The following is a 22,169-nucleotide window of genomic DNA, read 5'->3' as shown; positions in this document are numbered from 1 at the left end:
TTTTACCAATCTCTAGTAAAATAGACTACACTGACAATTCCGAGTACATCATAATATATAGGGACCGTGCGCGTTGCAGGGTCTGCCATCTTGTGGCCTGAATCGGAACCATAAACATGTACATCACATGTACATTGACACTTCACGCCAAAGCAAGTGCTGCCATCTTGTGGGCTACTTTGGAAGCATAAACTACACATTTACGCCTCGCACCAAAAATCTGACGTCTCCTGTGCTGCCCCCTAGAGTTTATGCACGCTCCCTATAGTAAACGATCGTTCGCTATCGCATGCAAAGTAATGTGTGCTTTATGAACAAGGTAAATGGTTTAAATTAGCACGATTACTAAAAGCGTAAGCTTTTATAAGGCTAACCATTATAAGCAACATGCTTGTATTAGTGAGCGGATGATAAGGGTTTTGTAAGGGCATTTGAATACCGCATAATCACATGGCACATGGGTTAGCGCTTAGACAAGGGCTTTATATTTTATAAGCAAAATGAAAGGGTTTTGTGGGGCAAAGGGTATGGTGAGTTAAGTTATTAAAACCCTTTGTAAGGAATAGCGGGCCGGTCCCTGGTTCAAAAACCTGTTAAGCTGTTTTGTATAAACTAATTTTTTATCTGCGAAAATGTTATGATTGCATAATAATTACTAATAATAACTTCGATATCGATATTATCGATTTACTAGTAACATTAAAAATCTCGAACTTTGGATTGACTTCATTTCTAGTTATTGGAGATCTATGAACGTATTGGCGTGGTACTGTAAGGTTTTAAATGTCACATCATTATATACATACGACTTTTTGTTTTCGAACATCACGGACTAAAAACTAAAAACAAAACTAAAAACTCAAAACTCAAAACCCAAAACTAAAAACTCAAAACAAAACCAAAAACTTTCCTGACGATTCAAAAAATATTTCCTGACGATTAAAAAAATAGACGTAATTGTTCAAGTTTTCACTTAGGTCGTAGGCCCGACGTGAGCTTGTCAAGACATTTTTACTATTGGGTCGTGTTTAAGCTCCAACTTCTCCCTCTCGTGTGACGCTTCGGACCTTCAGCCCTACGCAGAGCTCGGCCTTCGGCCTTCGCTACTGTCGGCACTCCCGGAGTGTGCAATTTTTTTGACTCCCAGCAATATTTTGCGGTGTGAATACATAGGTCATATCGAGCAACTTTTACTATGGGACCAACCCTGAAATCACAAAAAAAGGTTTTTCCTACATTTTGGCTGGTCAGATGTTGATGCTGTCTATGGGAGAGTCAAATTTTTTTCGCGATTTCGGGGTTGGTCCTTTGTCAATCCCAGGTTTTTGCTAGATAAACTTCTAGGTATAACTAATGCAACGCACAATTTTATGTGAAGATTTCGAGCGTTCGAATCTCAAAAATTGGTTCTCTATTATCTTTTCGCATCACCAATTCGAAAAAGGGCTTTTTCTTCCCTGCTAGGAGGGATCAAAGTGGCACTTTCCTTCCCTGCTAGGAGGGATCAAAGTGACACTTTTCTGTTCTAGGACTTCTTCTTCTTCTTCTTCCTCGCGTTATCCCGGCATTTTGCCACGGCTTCTGGGAGCCTGGGGTCCGCTTGACAACTAATCCTAAGAATTGACGTAGGCACTAGTTTTTACGAAAGCGACTGCCATCTGACCTTCCAACCCAGAGGGGGAACTAGGCCTTGTTAGGATCAGTCCGGTTTCCTCACGATGTTTTCCTTCACCGAAAAGCGACTGGTAAATATCAAATGCTATTTCGTACATAAGTTCCGAAAAACTCATTGGTACGAGCCGGGGTTTGAGCCCGCGACCTCTGGATTGAAAGTCGCACGCTCTTACCGCTAGGCCACCAGCGCTTTTTTTTTTTTTTTGTTCTAGGACACTATTTTTAAATTTTTTGCGCATTATTTTTTTAGCTTAAATAATATTTTTAAACATTATAATTACCTCATAGGTGATGTGAAAAGTAATATGTGTCACATAGTAGCAAAATTATTTCCATCTTGGGCGTAACACACTTGAATCCCTCACTACGCTCAGGATTCTACTTTAGAATCCTTCGCTTCGTTTAGGATTCAATTGTACGCCCTCGCCGTAAATATGTCATTTTGCTCCCTTGTGACACAATCTACTGTTTTAAGTGTCAGATGTAAATATATGAAATATTTTTAATACTAACATTATTCTGTCTAAACTTAACTAAATACAATGAATACAAAAAGGTTACCTAACCTAATAAAACCTGGACTTTTAAAGAATTACCCTCCACTTAAAATGAACCATCAGTCACGCAATGTTTGATAATCTTGATATCTATTTTTTTCTATATACGTTGTGCTTCCCTCACATATTACATATCCATATATGCTTCCATACATGCTATGCTTCTCATGATCTTTAGAATCTCACTAGTGATGACAACTACACACGCAAACACACACATACAACACACACACACACACACGCGCACACACACACACACACACACACACACACACACACATACACTCAAACGCGCGCACATACACAAACACTTATTTCCAATGCTATTTGCTTTGTTTTTTTTTCTTGTTGCAACCTGTTTTATTTTTTTCATTTTCTCGTCATCTTTATACAATATTACATATATATATATATCTAGTACTGCGCAAATACATGTATACCTACTGCTAGATAAGAGTAAATGTGATCCGGGAGAGGTGGTACTTCCTGCCGTCATACAGTTTTTACTAGTACGGAGGAATCGTTTCCTGCTCTTATGAACAACATGATGTAAATTAAAATTGTACTTAAAGGAAATAAATAAATTGAAATTATTAAAATGAAAAAAAAAGCATAATATTAAAATAATAGCTTACGCTGCCATCTCTGCTCAATGTGTAAAACCACGTCTTTCTATGAACTATGCATTTATCAAATGGTTCGCTACTGTTAAAAAGTCAATTGGTTGGGTAATCTGTGTATCAATATGCCACTAGATGGCTCTGTATAAAGGCTGCGCAAGATCGTAGTCGGTATTAGGTATTATCATCAGAGTAATTTTATTTTGATTAATTATTATTAATTAGGCATTTACATACATAGTTAGGTTTACTATAAAGAAAACGTCATGAATAAAAGTGACGTATTTAAAATTATGAACAGCGTGGTAAGTTGGTGACAAGTTCCGACCGCCTGTTGTCGGAAAGGCGGCGTCGCGTCGGGCAGGTGTCTGGTGCAGTGTAGCGCTGCAACCGAGGCAACGAAGTGCGAGGGCTCCGTGTCCGCGCTCCGCGCTCGAGAGTCGAGTCCGCCAGTGTGACATGTAACGTAACCGGCGTCGGGCGCGTCACATCATGAGCTGGGCGTAGTCTGGCCTGCCCGTTTCATTCAATATCTGTAACACGAATACTTTAATGAGCACGTGCCTTTAATTAAAATAATGACCGTAAATTACTAATAAAATGTACATGCAAGACCAAGACACCTTCACTGTAAAGCAGGAAGAAGAGTTCAGCAGACCAGTCGAGTCCATCATGCGATGTGAGGACTTCAAAAGCAATTTTGCTAGAAGACTTTCTAATCGTTACATCTCCAGATCACCACGCTCGAGCTCAAGGCCCGAGACAAAAAATGCAGAAGCAAACCCTAATAATGTAAGTATTTGTCACGATGTAAAATGGAAGTACAAAACAAACAAAGCACTGATTATTTGAAACCTTACATACATCTTATTACAATTTATTTGTCACACAATCGTACTTATAAATACAACAATAATTATGTCATACATGTGTAAATACTTCATACAAGTAGATATTATGTATACCTATTCTCTATTAAAAACTTACGTAAGTATTTGTTATGACTGACATAATTATTTATTTGTTTACATTTTCTGATTTTCAGCCACTTCTATTAATTAAACACTATTGAATTTCACTCAGTGAATAATTTTATTCTTCTCGTTTAGAAACAGGGGTGGAGTTTCTATGATACAATGTATCAATGATATGTAGATACTATATATACTATATACACTAGTATAGTCTCTTCAGTTAGTATACATTGCAGACCTAAACCTTTGTGGGTTATGGTTAGCCTTATAATACTACTATATTTACTATAGTGCAATGCGATTTTATGAGATGAGATCCTTTGTAGTAACTAACTTTATAATGATTTTAAATTAATCGCCTGATTTTCGTTTTCTCAATCGCAAGCGTGTCAGCTTAGGGCAATCCAGGGCACAGATCGGCAAATGCTACAAGTGAAAAATGATAACAATATATACCTGTATAAGTATTTTACATTTACAATCGCCCTACATCCCCGTACCGTACCAAATTTTTGTATAGGCATTGGGGTACAGTCAGCGTCAAAAGTATCTACCATTCTCTAACAGTAACTATAAGATATATCTTTCTATATGTAGAATTAATTGGACTGTAGCAGATACTTTTGAACGCGAACTTTAAGATATACGAGTACCCAATTTCCCAATTTATAAAAGTATAAGATACTTTTGGCGCGTTGTTTCATACGCCACTATTGTTGCTGACTGTGCCCACCACTGTAAGCGTTACCTATACCTACTATAGGCACGTATTTACCAATTCAGTTATCCATTGTTACAAAAACTACTCTTGCAACGGTTCTACATTCAAACATTTTACGATCTCGGAAGTTCCATCAATGTCGGTAAATGTAGGCAACCGCATTTACGAAGTAAATTTTTATGTTTTTTAATCGTAGGTAGGTGTACAACGATAAGTGAAAGTGCATTTTTTGCATTATTATTTATTTGATACAAGATGGTTACTTACTTACCTACTTACATTTCTCACTAAATCATATTTATTTATAATTTTGCATAAGACAATACATTGTTTACTACAAATATAATGTAATTAGAAAACGATGTACATATTTAAAAACTTGATGATTAGTGGAAGGTTAACTTTACTTGCAATTTTAGTAATTAAGTAAATCATCATATTAAATAAATTGTTTAGTAAGCGGAACCGTCCGCTGTTGAGATTAAGTACATTTAAAAATATATTTTAAAGGTATTTTGTAAAGTTTCAATTCTTACTTTTAGTTAGATGAGAAAAATCATTATTGTTGTGTCTTATGTGCGCAAAGCTTTATTAAAATATATCCCGGGGCATCGTCCCCAGAACGCTTGCTGCATTTCCCCGTTGGATTGCCAGACAGCCGCTGAATGAAATATTCACCCGTTCGAAGGTCGCCAGACACCCAGGCAATTAAGTTTATATTATAATAATTTTAATTTAGTTTTCTAAATGAAATTCACTAAACAGTGCACTTCGGTACCTACTGTTTAAGAATTACTTAGGTCAATTCAATTTTGAATGAAGCAGTAGATTCAAGCAATATGCGGTAATGGTAACATTTTATTCCTAATTAACCATTTTTTATGGAATATACCCACTTAGAAAAGACCTATAACAATAAATAAAACTACCGAGCAAGATATCTAATACGTTCACGTTTGTGCCTTTGGCAATACCGACCTAAGTCACTAAAGTATAGTCGAATTTTGAAAGCCGACTGTTAAATGCATCGCCTGGCCTCGTCCATATAATACTTACCTAATTATTAAATTTCGTTTTTGTTTTTAAATATAAATATGGCATTCCGTGACAGTGTTGCACACATAGTTCACTTCTTTACAATTATATTTAAAGTTTTTTATGAGCGTCAGTTCATTTCAATTGTTAACAAAAGTATAATTTTGCCTTTTTGTGTGGATAAATATGTATCCGAATCTATAGCATATATAAAACACTTCTTTGGTGTGGAACATCCCTGTGATATGGAAGCCAGCGATCGGCGTTTTGGTTGCAACTCGGGGTGAATGACCTCAATACCTGTTCATTTAATGTCGTATATTTTATAAATATATTAAATAAATAAAAATAAAAGTATATATAAGAAAAAACTTTATTCCCCTGAAAAATTACATAATTATTAACTTATTTAACGTGTAAAAATAAAAACAATAATAACTAAAATTAGGTAACCTATTTGTTTATTAGGCGGGGATAATCCATTTCTGGAGGAAGGCCTCCTCCATCTATAATTGTATGTATAATTTTGGAATAATAAATCTCTCTATATCTATCTCATGGCAGCCGTTTCTGTTTTGGGCCAGGCGGGTCCAGTTATGCGGATGGTTAGAAAACGTAACAGGAAAATAAGCTACTAGAAAAATATGCGATTGGTTAGAAATGCTTTCGGGAAATTAAGCTACTCGTATTAAGAAAAAATAAAATGGTAAAAATTGCGAATGGCAAAAATCGCGATCTGGAAAAAACGATTTTCGGAAGTTGTTTAACTCTGTGATTTTTTATTGCATTTGTTATTGCTTTAGTTTTGTCTGGGTTCATATGTAGTCCGCATGTTTCGATCGCTGTATTAAGCCTGTTTATCATTTCTTGAAGCTCTTCGTGATATTTCGATAGTAAAATAATCTCATCCGCGAACCGTAAATTACATAAGTATTTACCATTTATATTTATCATAATAATTTATTACGAACAAAAGTCCATAATGTGTTAGCAACATACATACTAATACTTAAATCTAGGGTTAGTACAAACATAATATTATAACAGAATTTTACATAATGGGGCATGTAGCTGCACCCAGTGGTTCAGCCACGGTGAGTCCCACGTCCCCCCACCTGTCGGCCAACGTGCAGAGGATGGTATTCGAGCTGGCGCGCCATCGCCTCAACAGCGAGCTACACCGCTTCCTGCCTGCATTTATGCCTTTTTTTATTCCATTTGAAATTCCTACAAATTAATTCCAGAAGAGCTATAAAAAGTTTCGGTTATATCGTGTCTTCCTGTGTCTTACCTCCTTTTTCGATATCGAACGACTCTTCTGGTTTTTTCAGTTTTACTTTTACGTTGCATTCCAAATACATGGTTTTCAATCATATTATGTATTTATTATGTATTCCTTGTTTTTCTAAAGGTTTCCAAAGTTTTTTTATGTTTTATAGTATCAAATGCCATGTAGAGCGTGTTTTGTACTCTGCATTTTTTCATAACTTGCGTAACAGTGAAAAGGTGATCTATAGTAGTTTTTACTGAAGCCGGCTTGGTTTCGTGATTGGTTTTCGTCAATCTTTTGTGATGCGATTTAGTAGAGTCGTCGTAAAGAGTTTTAGTACAATCGGATCAAGTCTCACCTCGAAATCCTTCCAAAGATATGAAATTTGGTATGTATGTTAATTAAAGGTCTCTTTTTTATGTCCACACTATTTGACATTTGGAACCTCGAGGAATCGCAGCCATCTTGGAAAATGTGTACCATCCTGGAGAAATTTGCGTTTTACTCTAAATATACGTTCTCTATGAAAATATGGTGTAAGGCAACATTAAAGCTTATTAAATTCTACACAAAAAAGTCCTAGATAACTGTGCGGAAAAAATACATCTTGTTACAGAAAATAATAACTGAATCCAGATTTAGCGCTTATACCCTTTCAGGGGATATTCTCTTAGGGAAGCTTACAAGTTTCCACACATTTTTTTTCGTGGTTGGGTAAATAATGTTTTTGTGTTCCAAAAATTGGTAAAAAAATTATACAAGTTTTTTTTTCTGACCCGTCTTAAAATAAAATTTTAGTAGATGATTATGATTATGATTACTAAGGCAAATCGAGAGTTTTTACAATCAAACGAAGACTTTTGTTCAGCAGAATTTAGAAATGTCAAAAGTTCCCTGTAAGTACAATAAACATTATTTATAATTATATAAAAATCATACTAATTTAAGTAATTAACATCAAATACAAGTAAGAATTAAAATCAAAATTACAAACTAAATTAAAAACTAAAATTAAAAACTAAACATAAAAATAAACTATAAATAAAAAATTTGCCCCAAATCAGTACCGTCTATTGGCAGCGTGCCCAGAAGGCTGGCAGCATTGCCACGTTGTATGGCAATGCTGATCCGCTGTGCTAGATATGAACCAGCCCTCTGGTCACGCGTCAACTCTACTAACCTGCGGCTACATTCCTTAAAAACTCTATGGGCACTTTCCCCCCAAGGCCCCATAGTTTCAACCCCAAACGGCTCAAATATGCAACCACTATTTATGGTTGAGGAGCCGCTTGAGGAGCTCGGCCGAATTGGCAGCCGAACCAAGTAATTAACTAAATCCAAATCCTGTAAAAACGCTTTTTATGTGTCTTCCATAGCAGGTTCATATTATAATTTTTGTCATTATCTATTAATGACAACACTGGTGTAATTTGAAACCTAACCTCAAAAACCTACTCTTATGTAACTTTTATATTAAAGTTACGCCTAAAACAAAATAGATACTGTTAGGTATAGAAACTAAAAAATAAATTAAATACTCACATCGAAATGATCTTCGCAAAAATAAAGATGAGTCTTAGGCACTACGGCCATTGTCTCGCCTTGCAAGTTTAAGCTACTTGTTTCGTGTTGTTTTATTGTGTGGACCATGCACAAATAACTTATTAGGAGTTGTTATTGATGTATTATTACACTGAGGAACCGCACAACATTTATACACTTTGGTATTCATATTTAATAATACGAAATAAACAAACGTGCGTTTTGTTTATATGAACTTGACGTCACTAGGGACGCCATGACACTTACAAAGCGTTTTGGAGCGAATTTAAAATCTAAAAACTAAAATGTAGTTTTTTCCTACTAAACCTTTATTAAATGCAGAAATGTGTTATTCATAGTAAATAATTTATGATTCTTAACATTATAGGACAGTTTTTCAAAATCTGTCATCATGCCTATTCTTCCATGATTATATTCTATTTGTGTTCTTTCTGTCTATCTTTAATTTTTTCCTTTATTTTTTTATGTACCGCAAAATGGGGTGAGTAGGAGCAAAACTGACATTCAAACCTCGATAACATTTTATTTTTACATATGCAAATTGAACGGTGTATATAATAAGTGTTCCGGACGTTTGTATTTTAGTTTTTATTTTATTTTGGGTAGTTCCAATTAATAACTTTGACGATAAACAGGAAAAACCACCTCACCCCGTAGTCCCTCGTAAGATTGTTGGATCGTTTTTTTATTATGAGTATTACTATAGCTCCATTTTAAATTGGAATACATTATTTTTGTAGCAGTAGCCCTAAAAACTCATTTCACCCCCCTTTCAAACATTCTCTCCCCATTCATAACCCAACTCTCCCCGCGAAACCTACTCACCCCATTTTACGGTAGTTTTATATAAATATATCCTATAATATAATATAATACCTACACTTAAATAGCATATTTTTAATGAGTTTAAAAGGTATCGCGGGCTTAAAGGCGTATGCAATTACCATTTCAACTTGATATATCGCGTTGTTGCATCCAAAACCCCGATCACTGAAAATAACGCTTAGTTTTATAGATAACCCGCATTTAACCATGATCTGCACTTTACCCAGCTAACCTTATATCTACTCAAACAGAAATCGGTCAGCAGCATATTTTCTAATTAGACACGTATTCAACAAATGTTCCTGCAGTGTCCGTAAATGTCTTGTTGGATATTCCGTGCATGGACTACTCAATGAAATACCATATTAAACAATCCAAAATATATTGTGCATCCGCACAGGCAAACGATTACAAGAGAAGTGACATCTGTCTAGAACACTTATTATTCTATATAGCCAGAGTTTATACTGGGACATATATACGAACTCCATGTAGATATATTAGGCACAATGCCAACCTCATTGTTCTAATTATATTAGTTCCTGTTTCTCATCAGAACGTTTACCTTACTTTCTTTTATTGTCCATGTTTACCAGAGAGAAACCATAAATAGACTGTAAATATATGTAACAAACAATAAGGACTGCTTTAAGACAGAAGTCGGCGATATTTACTTTCCAGGGCAAACGATAAATAGTTATCTTGAAACACTTCAAATAAAGTAATGTCTGTCAAATATACCACTCAGCAATCAGTTTGAGAATACGGTATAATGTTCATTCTACGGCGGAAGTGGCACAGCAATACAATTGTGCTTCCAAACGTTCTCGTGATATGAAAGGGAGATAGCGAAAAACCATTGTTTATCGCCTTGGAGCCTGCTGCTTTGAATGTGAGAAAATAGATTTACGAGTATGATCAGACCCTAGCATGGGTGGAAACGTAACGCAGCTCTTCCTGCAACATAGCCTCACTGGATTTCTTATAAAAACTTCATCAAAAATAAATTTTAGTTCTTATTTCATTCATAATAATACTTTTTTAATAAAAAGGAAACAGCTTCACAAAACAGTTTACCTATAATGCCATTCTTTCAGGAACTTTATCAGCAGTTCACCAAATGGTGATAACCGAGAAAATTCCTAAATCACTTTTGTATAATTTTCCAGTTTGATCCAGTCGTCTTAGAAAACTCGAAGTCCATACTTAAAAAAAAAACCAAGTTTCTGACGAATTGGACACCCTCTCCTTTTTTAAGTCAGTTAAAATGAAAATAAGGATTATCAATATACTGTTACTTTGTAAGTCATGCACACAAAATATTACCAATAAAATGACCGAGACCTGTCCGGCTGTCCCCCTTTTGCCTGAGTTACACAGGCCTGTATACAGTTCGCAGTACCCTTAACAGCATTTGGTTTTCTAGCGTGAGCAGTAGGTATTTGTTGCTCTAAACTTACTTGTACCTATATACCAATACAATATACACAATATATATACAATTTTAGGATTCCGCAGTCAACTAGGAACCTAGGAATTATTTCATTCAAATTTCGAACATCTCTGAAAAACAAAGAAATTTGATTTGACCTCTATTCTAATAGTCATTATTCTGAGATTCTAATATCAGTCGAGATGACGTTTTATTCGAAATGAAATGTCAATTGCATACAATTTTGACAAATCTCGCTTGTTAGTTGGTATCGAATGATATGGCAATCGACCCCCACTCTAGTTTGTCTCTGAATTTAAAAAAAAACTACGGATGCGTGACATGCGTGAAAAAAGTTTTCTTTACCGCTATTTGACGTGCAGTTTATCTTTTAATTAGTTTGTAAGTAAAAAAATAATTTGTATTGTTGTTTTTTTAATGTGCGATAACGATATTTCGGAGAAGCCACCTCATATCCGCGAATTCCGCCAGAGAGCAATAACTATGCCCCAATGTCGGCTGTAATATGAGGTTAGTGAAAATATCATAGAAAGTTTATAATATGTGTGTAGATAAAGCAGTATACACAGTAACTATACATAATTAGACATTAAAACACTCGTGTGATTCTATTATGAAACTCACTTCGTACGTTTCATAAACCCACACTCGACTTTTAGTGTCTTTCATTATGTAGCAGTCACATAAACTACTATTACTCATCCAATTGTTATTTAATATTTAATTCCTCAAAAACAGTTCCATTGGCTGAATGAGTAATGCCGTTGACTATTGGCAGTTTTAGAACGAAAAAGAAAAAATTAAAAAGTAAGGCAATCCCGCTGAAGAACTCATACTTTAATCAACAAATCATTAAGTATTGCAATTTAATCATCAGCTATACGCGTGCGCCCGTGAGGGACCATACGCAATACCGTTCGGTCATTTCCCGCCACCCCTCATGACCGATCCAGTTATACTAGATTCATGAATTTAATGTTTTACAGTACATATGGTGCTACTTTCTCGCACTAGTGCGTCAAGTAGCACTTTTCGTGCATATGGCGAAAGTTTAAAGGGCCATATGTACTGTAAAACGTTGTACACGTGCGAATAGGTAATTTGCAACTCGTGTCGATTTGAAACACTCCTTTTAATAATTAAACTTATTTGCCATGATATGTTTTTTTATTTACTCGCACAATGCATAGTAAAACATTGTATGATACATGTGTGTAAAGATGATTTCCAACTCGTATTCCTTTATACACTCGCTCGCTTTGCTCGCTCGTGAATAAAATTCCACTCGTCGGGAATCATACACTTTCCGCACTTGTTGCATAAATAGCTATTTCGCTATGGATTATTTAGACCAGACATTCAGTCTCTGGTAGATTTTTTTACATTTTAGGTATTTATTAATATTTGTATAATTTTTGACATTGTGTTTCTGTATTGTGTTTTAATATATGTATTTTTTCTCCGATTAAAAGTAAGTTCTAAGGAAGTTTAATTACCTATAAGTACTAATTTTGCAAAGTTACCTTGTCTTTTTGGTTTTCTCGTATTCGATATAAAAAGTAGATTGTTTAACTCGGGTAAAAGGCACCAAACATCATTTCGTCCCTTTGTTAACAATCTTCTATACTAATAGCTCCAGTTTAGCCTATTGTGGCGGAAGGGTAACTACGGAACCCTACACTGAGCCTTAAATTACCCTTTAAAACTATAATTAAAGTTCGATTTGTATCTTGCACTACAACTGCATTATCGCTAGTAGCAATGATCGATAATGCAAACATCGCTGCACTGCTACCAGGCTGTCAGATTTGCCAAGAGATCAATGCAGTTACAGGGCATGCGCGCAAGACCTAAATATCCTTAGAATATTACCTAGTAATACTAACAATAGCTGCGATTTAATTCAGTTTCGTTATTTGAGTGGAAATAAATATGCTTCGTAAATATCAAGTCAACAATAAATGTCAATTTGTCCGTGTGTGTTCGTAATCTCTTAGTTTTGGACAAGATGACTGATTGGCTGAAATTAATTTGACGACTGTTGATGTTTCAAGTGCAGGAACTGTTTATTGTAAAGGTAAGGAAAGTGTATTACCTTGAGCATCGAACGTACCGAACTTATAGATAATCATAGTAAGTGGCTAAAGAGAAACGGTGTTATTTGCATGTAGGTATATACGGAATATATCCGGACAGGAGTAGAAGTTGTCATAAAACGACGGGTTTCAAGTAAATTATGAGTCAAACAGGTATATACAGGATGGCTTAAAAACAAGTGCATTCCCGTCGCCAGGGAGGTTTTGGGATTATACTGAGCAACTTTTACTATGGGACAAACTACGAAATCGCAAAAAATTTTTACCCTCCCATAGAAAATGGACCAGCCAAAATGTATGAAACAGCCAAATTTTTTTCGCGATTTCGGGGTTCGTCCCATAAAAGTTGCTCAGTATAATCCCAAAACCTCCCTGGCAACGGGAATGCACTTATTTTATATGTATATGTAGTATTTTTTATTAGATGTGGGGCGCATAAATAATTGAGAAATATTACTTATTGAATGAAACCTAAAAATTGCACTAAGTATATAGAACCATTTTCCCTTCTATCTAATCCTATCTGGAATGGAGTAAGTACTTATAAATCGGATTACATTAACACACAAAGAAATATCCCTAATAACAACATACAATGGGTACATTAGGTCACGCAAATATATATTATAATAATGACAGTATACTTGTGGTCAAAAGTCTTTACAGTTACCTAATTGAAATAATTTAAAGTTTGTACGGCACACTAGGTGCGCACTTGACCTTTTTTTATTTAATAGCTGGTAGAGGGCTAAAATAAAAGTATATACCAAAATGTTTCCCTTTCAATAATTTTTCCCTTAAGATATAAAATAATTTTTTTGCAGTAATCCAAGTTTTAAGGATTCCACCTTACCTACTGTATAGGTCACTTAAAAGGTTGCCTAGTAAAGGGACAACAGGGGCTCTAGAGAGACCTTTGAGCCTTTGAGAAATTGTCGTTCTTGACATTTCAACGGTTATTGCAAAAATATCTAAGTACTACGTTCGGTCGCAACAAGCACACTGAAATATTCATAACATACTTAAAATGTTTTTTTCTTTGTAACCGCTAATTTTTAAATGAGACATAGGTACTTAATGCTGGTGTTGGGAGATACTGTGCGAGTCGAACTCGTCCACCGAAGGTTCCGTACTTTTTAGTATTATTTGTTATAGCGGCAACAGAAATATATCATCTGTGAAAATTTCAACTGTCTAGCTATCACGGTTCGTGAGATACAGCCTGGTTACAGACAGACGGACAGACGGACATTGGAGTTTTAGTAATAGAGTCCCGTTTTACCCTTAGGGTACGGAACCCTAAAAACACGAGACCGACAGCACATTTTTTTTTAAAGAAAATATTTCGACGTTCTAATATTTTGATTAGCAAGGTTCTACGAATAAATTTAGCTATCGACATAGTATTATATAGTTTCTGACTTTCCCTTATTGCCAAATTTGTATTAAACAGCCTGTTTAGTTAATTTATCTACTTAGCAACTGTCCCGATAAGTAATCCCTTGTTTTCCAAACCTTGTTTACAACAAGTATTGTTATAAAGAAGTTGTGTCTCAACGGCACATATACGCTGCTAGTTAATGTTACCTAATACTTACTGTAGGTACATCTCATCAGTAAAGTATAGGGCGAACTTGTCGTTACGACTAGGGATGTACGAGTACCGTACAGAAATTATGGTTCCCAGTGAATTATATGGTGACATTTTATGTAAGTACTTTTGTGCTCTTTACGAAATTTGCTTTTCTTTTTATTAGTATTTGTTATGTGCAATAAAGAATTTTACTACTACTAATTCTAACTATAAACTATCACTTAATTTGTACCTTAATAACATTTTTAATTGCTTCCACTTAATACCTAATAGAGTACCTATGTTTTACGAGTGAAACGATTATGAGTTATTATTGAGTTTCTTGACGGCCTGAATCGGTTCCTGTCGTGCATTAATGCATGAGTACGCCAAACTGATTAACTAATCACATGAACATCGCATTTAGGTTCGTGAACGACGATTTCCAGGATTGTGCACTTACAAGTCACTATTACTAAGTAAGGTGATCTGGGGACTACGGTTTTCAGCTAATTTTCATTTGATCTTCATTATCATCATCATCTTCGTTTTTGTTTACCTACGTTATTTTACGAATGCTTTAATCGATCATTCGGTTATCAATAACTATTTAGGATTCCTCAATTAGTTGGACTCGATTTCTGTTCGCTTCGAATATTCGATTGATACCCAAATCCCTAATTTGATAAACCTTATGTTAACAATCCAGAATAAAAAGTTTAATAGTCTTTTTTAGGGATCTATTTTAAGGGTTTAGTTTATTATTATTGTTTATTTATGATTATTATGTAAGTAGTTCATTAAAGAATGTGGAGGTCGTATTTTGACTGCGCTACATTATTACTCGATAAAGTTAATAAAGGAGTGGTGCAGGCACTTCAGTTGTGAGATTGATAAGTTGATAAGGTGATGTTTATCTGACTGAGACAGTTCGATAGATAGAATCGTAGCCCTAATCATACCTATCATTTAATGTTAGTCAGTCCCTGAACCAGGCTTTCTAGCGGTATTTTTTTGTAAAGAAAAAGGACGCAAAAATATTATACACATACCTTTAGCTCTAACCGGCCTCCACAAAATGTTCCACTATCTTCGCTTACAGCCGTAGCGAATAAGTACTGTATAAATTACATACAGTTTCGCGACGTTGTTCTTCTCGTCTCGGTTGTCCAAATTTTAAGAAAAAGAATCCGATGTCCATGAAACTTACCGGATTAATTGACAGATATATAGACTTTAAATTGGCTAGATCATTTCAGTTTATTTATTTTTTTACTTTATACATGTTTAAAAGTTTGTCCAGATTTCATTCCGCATGCGTAAATAATAAATAAATAATACTCAATATGTAATCAAAAATAGGATCGATTTCATTCTCATGATGCTTTTGATTATACTTTAATATACATACATACATACATACATACATACATACATATAATCACGCGTATTTCCCGGACCAGTAGGCAGAGACCACGGATTTCCACTTGCTACGATATATGTCGTGTATTTTATATTAAGTAAATAACCCACTAAACGCTTATCAGTACAGGATTAATGTTTTCCGTAATGTTTTATGTAATCCCGCTCGAGCGTTAGATGTAGACGTAGGTTTTTTTGTTATTATTTAGGTGTTTAGAGGGAGACCTCCTTATCATATCCTTAGATTTGACGCCGAGACGTCCCGAAGGGACATCCCGGGGAAAGGACGTCCCGGGGGATGTAGTCGTAGGTGCCCCAACTTAAGTACCCAAGTTGCCATACTAATTGTATAGAAAAGTGGATACTTATGGTAGGGAAACGACTGTACGTTGTACGAGTACATACACTACACGCTCATAACTGAACTCATTTTCGATCACACACCCACTGCGAAACGGGATCGTTCGCTATTGTTTATTGTCTTACCGGTATTAACTTAGATGCTTGATAATTATCAATCAAGCGCTGACAAATACCGTTACCGACTTACTCATTATTTATTAAACATTATGAACTGAAGATCTCATCTCAAGTAAGATTATACCTGACTTGATGAAATTTCAATATTACTATACTTACATAATAAATTAATTGTTAAGTAAAGTAGACGTTTAAGAATTCAAATAGAGCTACGTATGCGCTAAGCGCCACTTGTACCATCCTACTTACCCGGGATTAACCGGTCAAACCGTTAGGGATCTATTTTAATGTCAAATTGTGGGTACTGGTAACCATGGTAACTCCAGGTTTAACCGGTTAACCCCTGGTGCAGGTGGCCCAAAAGTAATTAGAAAATTATTATTGATTAGTTGATTACTCAACAAATAGAGAGATGGCACAACATTACTCCATTCTAGATAGGTTCAGAGTTTAGACAGAAGGCAAATGGTTCTTTATAGTGTAATTTTTAGGTTACCATTCAGCAACATTTTTCAATTATACGCTTTAAATCTAAATCTAAATAAAATGTCAATCAAGAAAAATAAACTACCCCATTTATCCACCAATCATTTTAGCGACTTTCACATTATAATTTGTAAATAATACAATATTGTTATTGTAGTTTACGATAAAAAATAGTTACTGTTTTACAAAGAAGCAAAGTTGTTGTTTAACTCCTCGTGTTAATATTGATACCTGAGCAAGCGAAACACACCAAAATTGAGCCATGAGCGTAGCGAGTGATTCGAAAATGGCAATCTTTAGCGTTGCGAGGGTTTCAAAGCACGAGGCTTAAATAAACTTTACTACTATGTTGAACATAAAAATTTTCACCTCACCAACGCAAGGAAAATACTAACTGTAAAACATTACAAAAAGAAGAAAATGGAGCAAATAGGCCAGGAAATAAATGCTCAAAAAAAGTTATAGAGGGAAATGCTTGGAACACAATTTTTGACTTTGTAGCTTGGACTAGTTAGAAGGTGAACATATCCAAAGTCCCCGCCCGTAACCCTGGTGCTGGGGGGGGGGGGGGAGACGGGGGTTTGAAGGTTCCATTTTTCGGTTTTTCGATTATATCTCGGAAACTATGCATCTGAGAGACCTAGCCACTTATACAAAATGAAAAGTGATTTAATTTGTGACAAGTTTTATTCAGTAAAATTTTTCGATATCTTGTATAGTTTTCGAGATATCCGCTCTTGATGGTTTATTTAGGGCTCTCATTTATATCTTGATTATCTACATCAGTGAAGCTGCTAGGCCAGGTTTGGTATCGTTTTCTTACAAATCGGGGGTGGTGAATTCATTTATGGTATCAACATTGACACCATTCCTAAGTAAAAACAAAAAAAAATATTTTTATCAACTCTTCACCCTTAAACCGCTGAATAGATTTCGTTGAAATTTGGTATAGAGATGGTTTAAGTCCCGGGACAGTACATAGAATAGTTTTTATAACCAGAATCAACTTTTGAGGGTGTGAAAAGTGGGGTGGAAGTTTGTATGGGGAATCAATAACCGCTGAACCGATTTAAATAATATTTGGAATGGTCTACATGTTTGATTTAGTTGAAAACGATACCACACATAGCTTCAAACCTAAACTTAAACAATATTAACCTCAGAAATTCAACTTCGGCGAAGAAGCTGAATTCCCCTCACACCAAATTTCACACCTTCAAAGTATGATTTTTGAGATCTTATGCCCTGTCTCGGGACTTAAAACATCTCTATACTAAATTTCAACTAAATCGTTTCAGCGGTTTAAGCGTGAAGAGGAGTTAGAAAAGGTATTTGTTTAAAGTTTATATGTTTTTACTTCGGAATGGTGTCAATGTGATACCATAAATGAATTAGGCACTCCCGATTTATACGAAAACGATAACAAACATGGCATAGTAGCTTCATTGAATGTAGATATCAAGATAAAACTGAGAGCCCCAAATAAACTTTCAATAGAGAATATCTTGAAAACTGAATGAAATTTGTAGCAAATTTAATCAGCTTTCGTTTTGTTTAAGTAGTAATGTTGCTAAGACGCAGTTTCCAAGATATGTGAAAAACTAAAAAAATTAAACCTTCAAACCCCCCTCTCCCCGCGGCACCAGGGTTACGGGTGGGGACTTTTGATATGTTCACCTCCTAACTAGTCCAAATAAAGTTGCGGAGTCAAAAATTGTGTTCCTAGCATTTCCCTCTATACCTTCTTATTGCTTGGCCTAAAAGTCCATTAGATGGTTCAGAAAATAACTTTTCTCCTCACTAGCTCGGAAAGCCATCTTTTATCCTTAAAACAAACGGGGAAAAACGCATTTTATCCACTAGTGAGGAAAATAATTTGACCTAGGATGGAGCGTCTTTAAATAGCTTTTGACAGATAACAAAACGTAAAACGCTTATACTAATGGTTCGTTCGATATTAATTATCATTAAATAAATGGTTTGAGAATTTAATCTAGATTTGTATAATAATTTTAAGTCACACCTTAAAATTCCATAAGAAACATTTGTTTTTTAAATGATGTTGAATGTAATTCTGAACGCACAAGTTGAGTCGATGCAATTTCAAAACGCATCGTCAGAAATGTCAACATTGTCAACAAAAATTTTCTCATCAATACACAAATACGTAAAAATACACAACTTCCAGAGTTTTCTGTTATAACATCGTATTATCGTAAAATGAGTGATTCCAGTGATGAAAATGATTTAACGCCTGTGGATGTTGCACTTTCCTCGCTATAGTGAGGGGAAATTTTTTGTGTTACACACGGGTGCAAATGTATTTTACTTCTCGTGTGTTTAAACACTCGCTACGCTCAGGATTCTATTTTAGACTCAACTATAAAATCCTTTCGCTTGCTCGTGTTTCAATTCCATACTCGCGGGTAAAATACAACTTTGCACCCTGTATAACAAATAACTATTATAAAAAAAAATACATTGTTGTTATGAGTAGAAAGATGGGCACTCTATATTAAAATATATCACAACTTCATAGTTAAAGGTTTAGAATCTCTGATTAATGTCTTATGTTATTTGGAAGGTATGATAACCATTATAATTTATCAGCTTAAAATCAAATGGACGACTTAATTACTGTTGATATACTTGTTGACTCTTTAATATAATTTAAACAAAAAATTACAAAAAGACGAGTATTAATATCAATCACCAATTCGTAGTACATTTTTGTTTACGTGCCCAGGCACACCTGTCCTACTACGTAAGCTCGTTCCGAGCGACTGCGCACACCACACAACTGAATGTTCACTTAAATTATCTGGATCCGGGCTGGATGAGTCAGATCCACCTGTTTTTGTTTGTACATTAGAATAGACATGGTTCGCTACTTTAATACCAATTATAGTACCTATACGGGCGGGGACCGTATCATCTACTACGTCATTTGATACAAGGATAAGCCCCATGGCACACGTTCATAAAAGTGATGCTACTTTCGTCCATTAGGGAGCTGGCAGACGTGTTTTCTGAACCTACATATAAATTCCTATCTGTTGCCACCAGTCTCATCTTTGTATCAGATGACGAAAATTTCACTTTTTGGTACCTTTAAAGTGACCGGCAGACGCACTTCCGGCCATACAGGAACTGGCAGACGAGCGGTTTCTGAAGCTACATATAAATTCCTATCTGTTGCCACCAGCCTCATCTTTGTATCAGATGACGTAAATTTAACTTTTTTTTGTTAGGTTCGTTCGGCCAATTCTAATTTTTGTTACATTTTTTTTCCAAACTTTACATCACTTTTAATGAACGTATGCCATGGGGCTTATGCTTGTATCAAATGACGTAGTAGATCATCCCGCCCGTACTATTATGAACATACCCGTGCACTAGAAATATATTTTTTCTGCTCGTCGAGTATAATCTGTGTATTACAACTTCATATGCAACACTACAACCTTACTCTTTTCAACGTTGGATAGTCTATGGCACTTCCGACTCAAGCATAAGAATTTTATCGATACGGTTTAGTCAATTATAAAAATAGAACTTCATACATTTCGATAAAATGTTTCTTGTTTAAGGAGACTCGATTCAATTCAAATTAGCCCACTTAAACACGCTGCTGCATCGCATCTGCTTTGTCATTGGTTGGCCATCAAAAACATTTTATTTTATGTTGTAGTAGAAACAATTGCTTCATAAGTCAGAAACGCGCAAGTGACATCCTTCATATGGCAACATTCATACCCTACGAAAACCGCTTAGCGTTGTTTGTTAGTCTCCATAGGCTACGGTGGCCAAAATCGATAAAAAACTGTTTTAAAATTGAATTTAGCGCGGAGCAGGTACCAGGGCCTCATGAGTTTCGAGGAGGTGTCGTTGACCAACCCGCCGGGGGCGCCGGGCCCGGCGGCCGCGGCGCGTACGAGTATGAAGGTATCGCGGACCGCGGCAGCTCGCGTATCTTAGCTACTTTTGGTTTGTTTACCTATATGATTCTACTAGTTGAAAGTATAATTTTTTTGTCTCGTAGAAAAAGTATTGTATAAAACAGTGATATAATTAAGCTTTTCAATCTCGTTCCTTAACTTAAGCAACTCAGCAAGCTTCGTTGCTTAAACACGGTACTCGACTAAAAAGCTCTCTATTATATCACGATTGTATAATAGTAGTTTATGTGACTGCTACATAATGAAAGGCATTAAAACTCGAGTGTGGGTTTATGAAACGAACGTAGTGAGTTTCATAATAGAATCAACGAGTGTTTTAATGTCTAATTATGTACAGTTACATATACTGCTTTATCTACACACATATTATAAACTTTCTATGATATATTCACTAACCTCATATTACAGCCGACATTGGGGCATAGTTGCTCTCTGGCGGAATGCGCGGATATGAGGTAGCGTCTCCGAAATATCTTTATCGCACATTTTACACGAAATTTAACTAGAGTTACTTTAAAAACAACAAAACAAATTATTTTGTACTTACAAACTAATTAAAATATAAACTGCACGTCAAATGGCGGCAAAGAAAACTTTTTTCACGCATGTCACGCATCCGTAGTTTTTTTTTTAATTCAGAGACAAACTAGAGTGGGGGTCGATTGCCATATCGTTCAATACCAACTAACAAGCGAGATTTGTCAAATTTGTATGTAATTGACATTTCATTTCGAATAAAACGTCATCTCGACTGATATTAGAATAGAGGTCAAATCAAATTTCTTTGTTTTTCAGAGATGTTCGAAATTTGAATAAAATAATGTTTCGAAATCGATGTTATTATTTAGCAATAATAACATTTTCACTGATAAAAAAATTGCTGTAACAAAACAGTTTATCTTAATGTTGGCCATTATTTAAATTTTGAAGGCATCATAGAGGGTTTATAATCCGTGTGTAGATAAAATACTATATGTTCATTTCTTTAGAAATTATTGTTTTGAAAGACTCATCATAGTGAGAAAGTATATGTCTTCAATGCTTTGTACGTAAAAGAGGTGTTATAAATTATAGGTAACAATATAATACTATTTAATATGCGAATTTGGGCCAGAAAATGGATTCAATATGTTTATTAAAACCTTTTACTTAATGAATTTTTAATAACTGCGTAAATATGTCAGTTAAATTTCTGCTACACAATTTTCATCATCTATCTACGCACTAATGTTTGGGACGAAAGAAGAAGTAAATAACTGTAAAATATTTAAAAAACCGGCCAAGTGCGAGTCGGACTCGCGCACCTACCATACCTATCCATAGGGGTACCTACACTACATAATTCCGAAAAATGTTATGCCGAATTTCAGAATACCGAATTTTATTATTCCGAATTTTAAATGCTCGACCTATCAAAATTCCGATTGTCGTAATTACGAATGATGAAAATCACGAAGATTT

At 35.2% G+C, this 22,169-nt stretch overlaps 1 protein-coding gene across 1 annotated transcript in view; it reads left to right on the top strand.

The window, feature by feature from the left end:
• Window positions 1-3,282: 3,282 nt before the first annotated feature.
• Window positions 3,283-22,169, top strand: part of LOC134754330 (uncharacterized) — a 39,669-nt gene continuing 20,782 nt past the window's right edge. Inside the window, exon 1 of the mRNA XM_063690597.1 lies at window positions 3,283-3,643. Within this exon, the coding sequence (XP_063546667.1) occupies window positions 3,452-3,643 (192 nt within the window). The 5' untranslated portion in view covers window positions 3,283-3,451. The remainder of the gene's footprint in view (window positions 3,644-22,169) is intronic.

Source organism: Cydia strobilella, chromosome Z (genome assembly GCF_947568885.1).
Source record: "Cydia strobilella chromosome Z, ilCydStro3.1, whole genome shotgun sequence".
NCBI lineage: Eukaryota > Metazoa > Arthropoda > Insecta > Lepidoptera > Tortricidae > Cydia > Cydia strobilella.
This window is presented reverse-complemented; position numbering and strand designations above follow the sequence as displayed.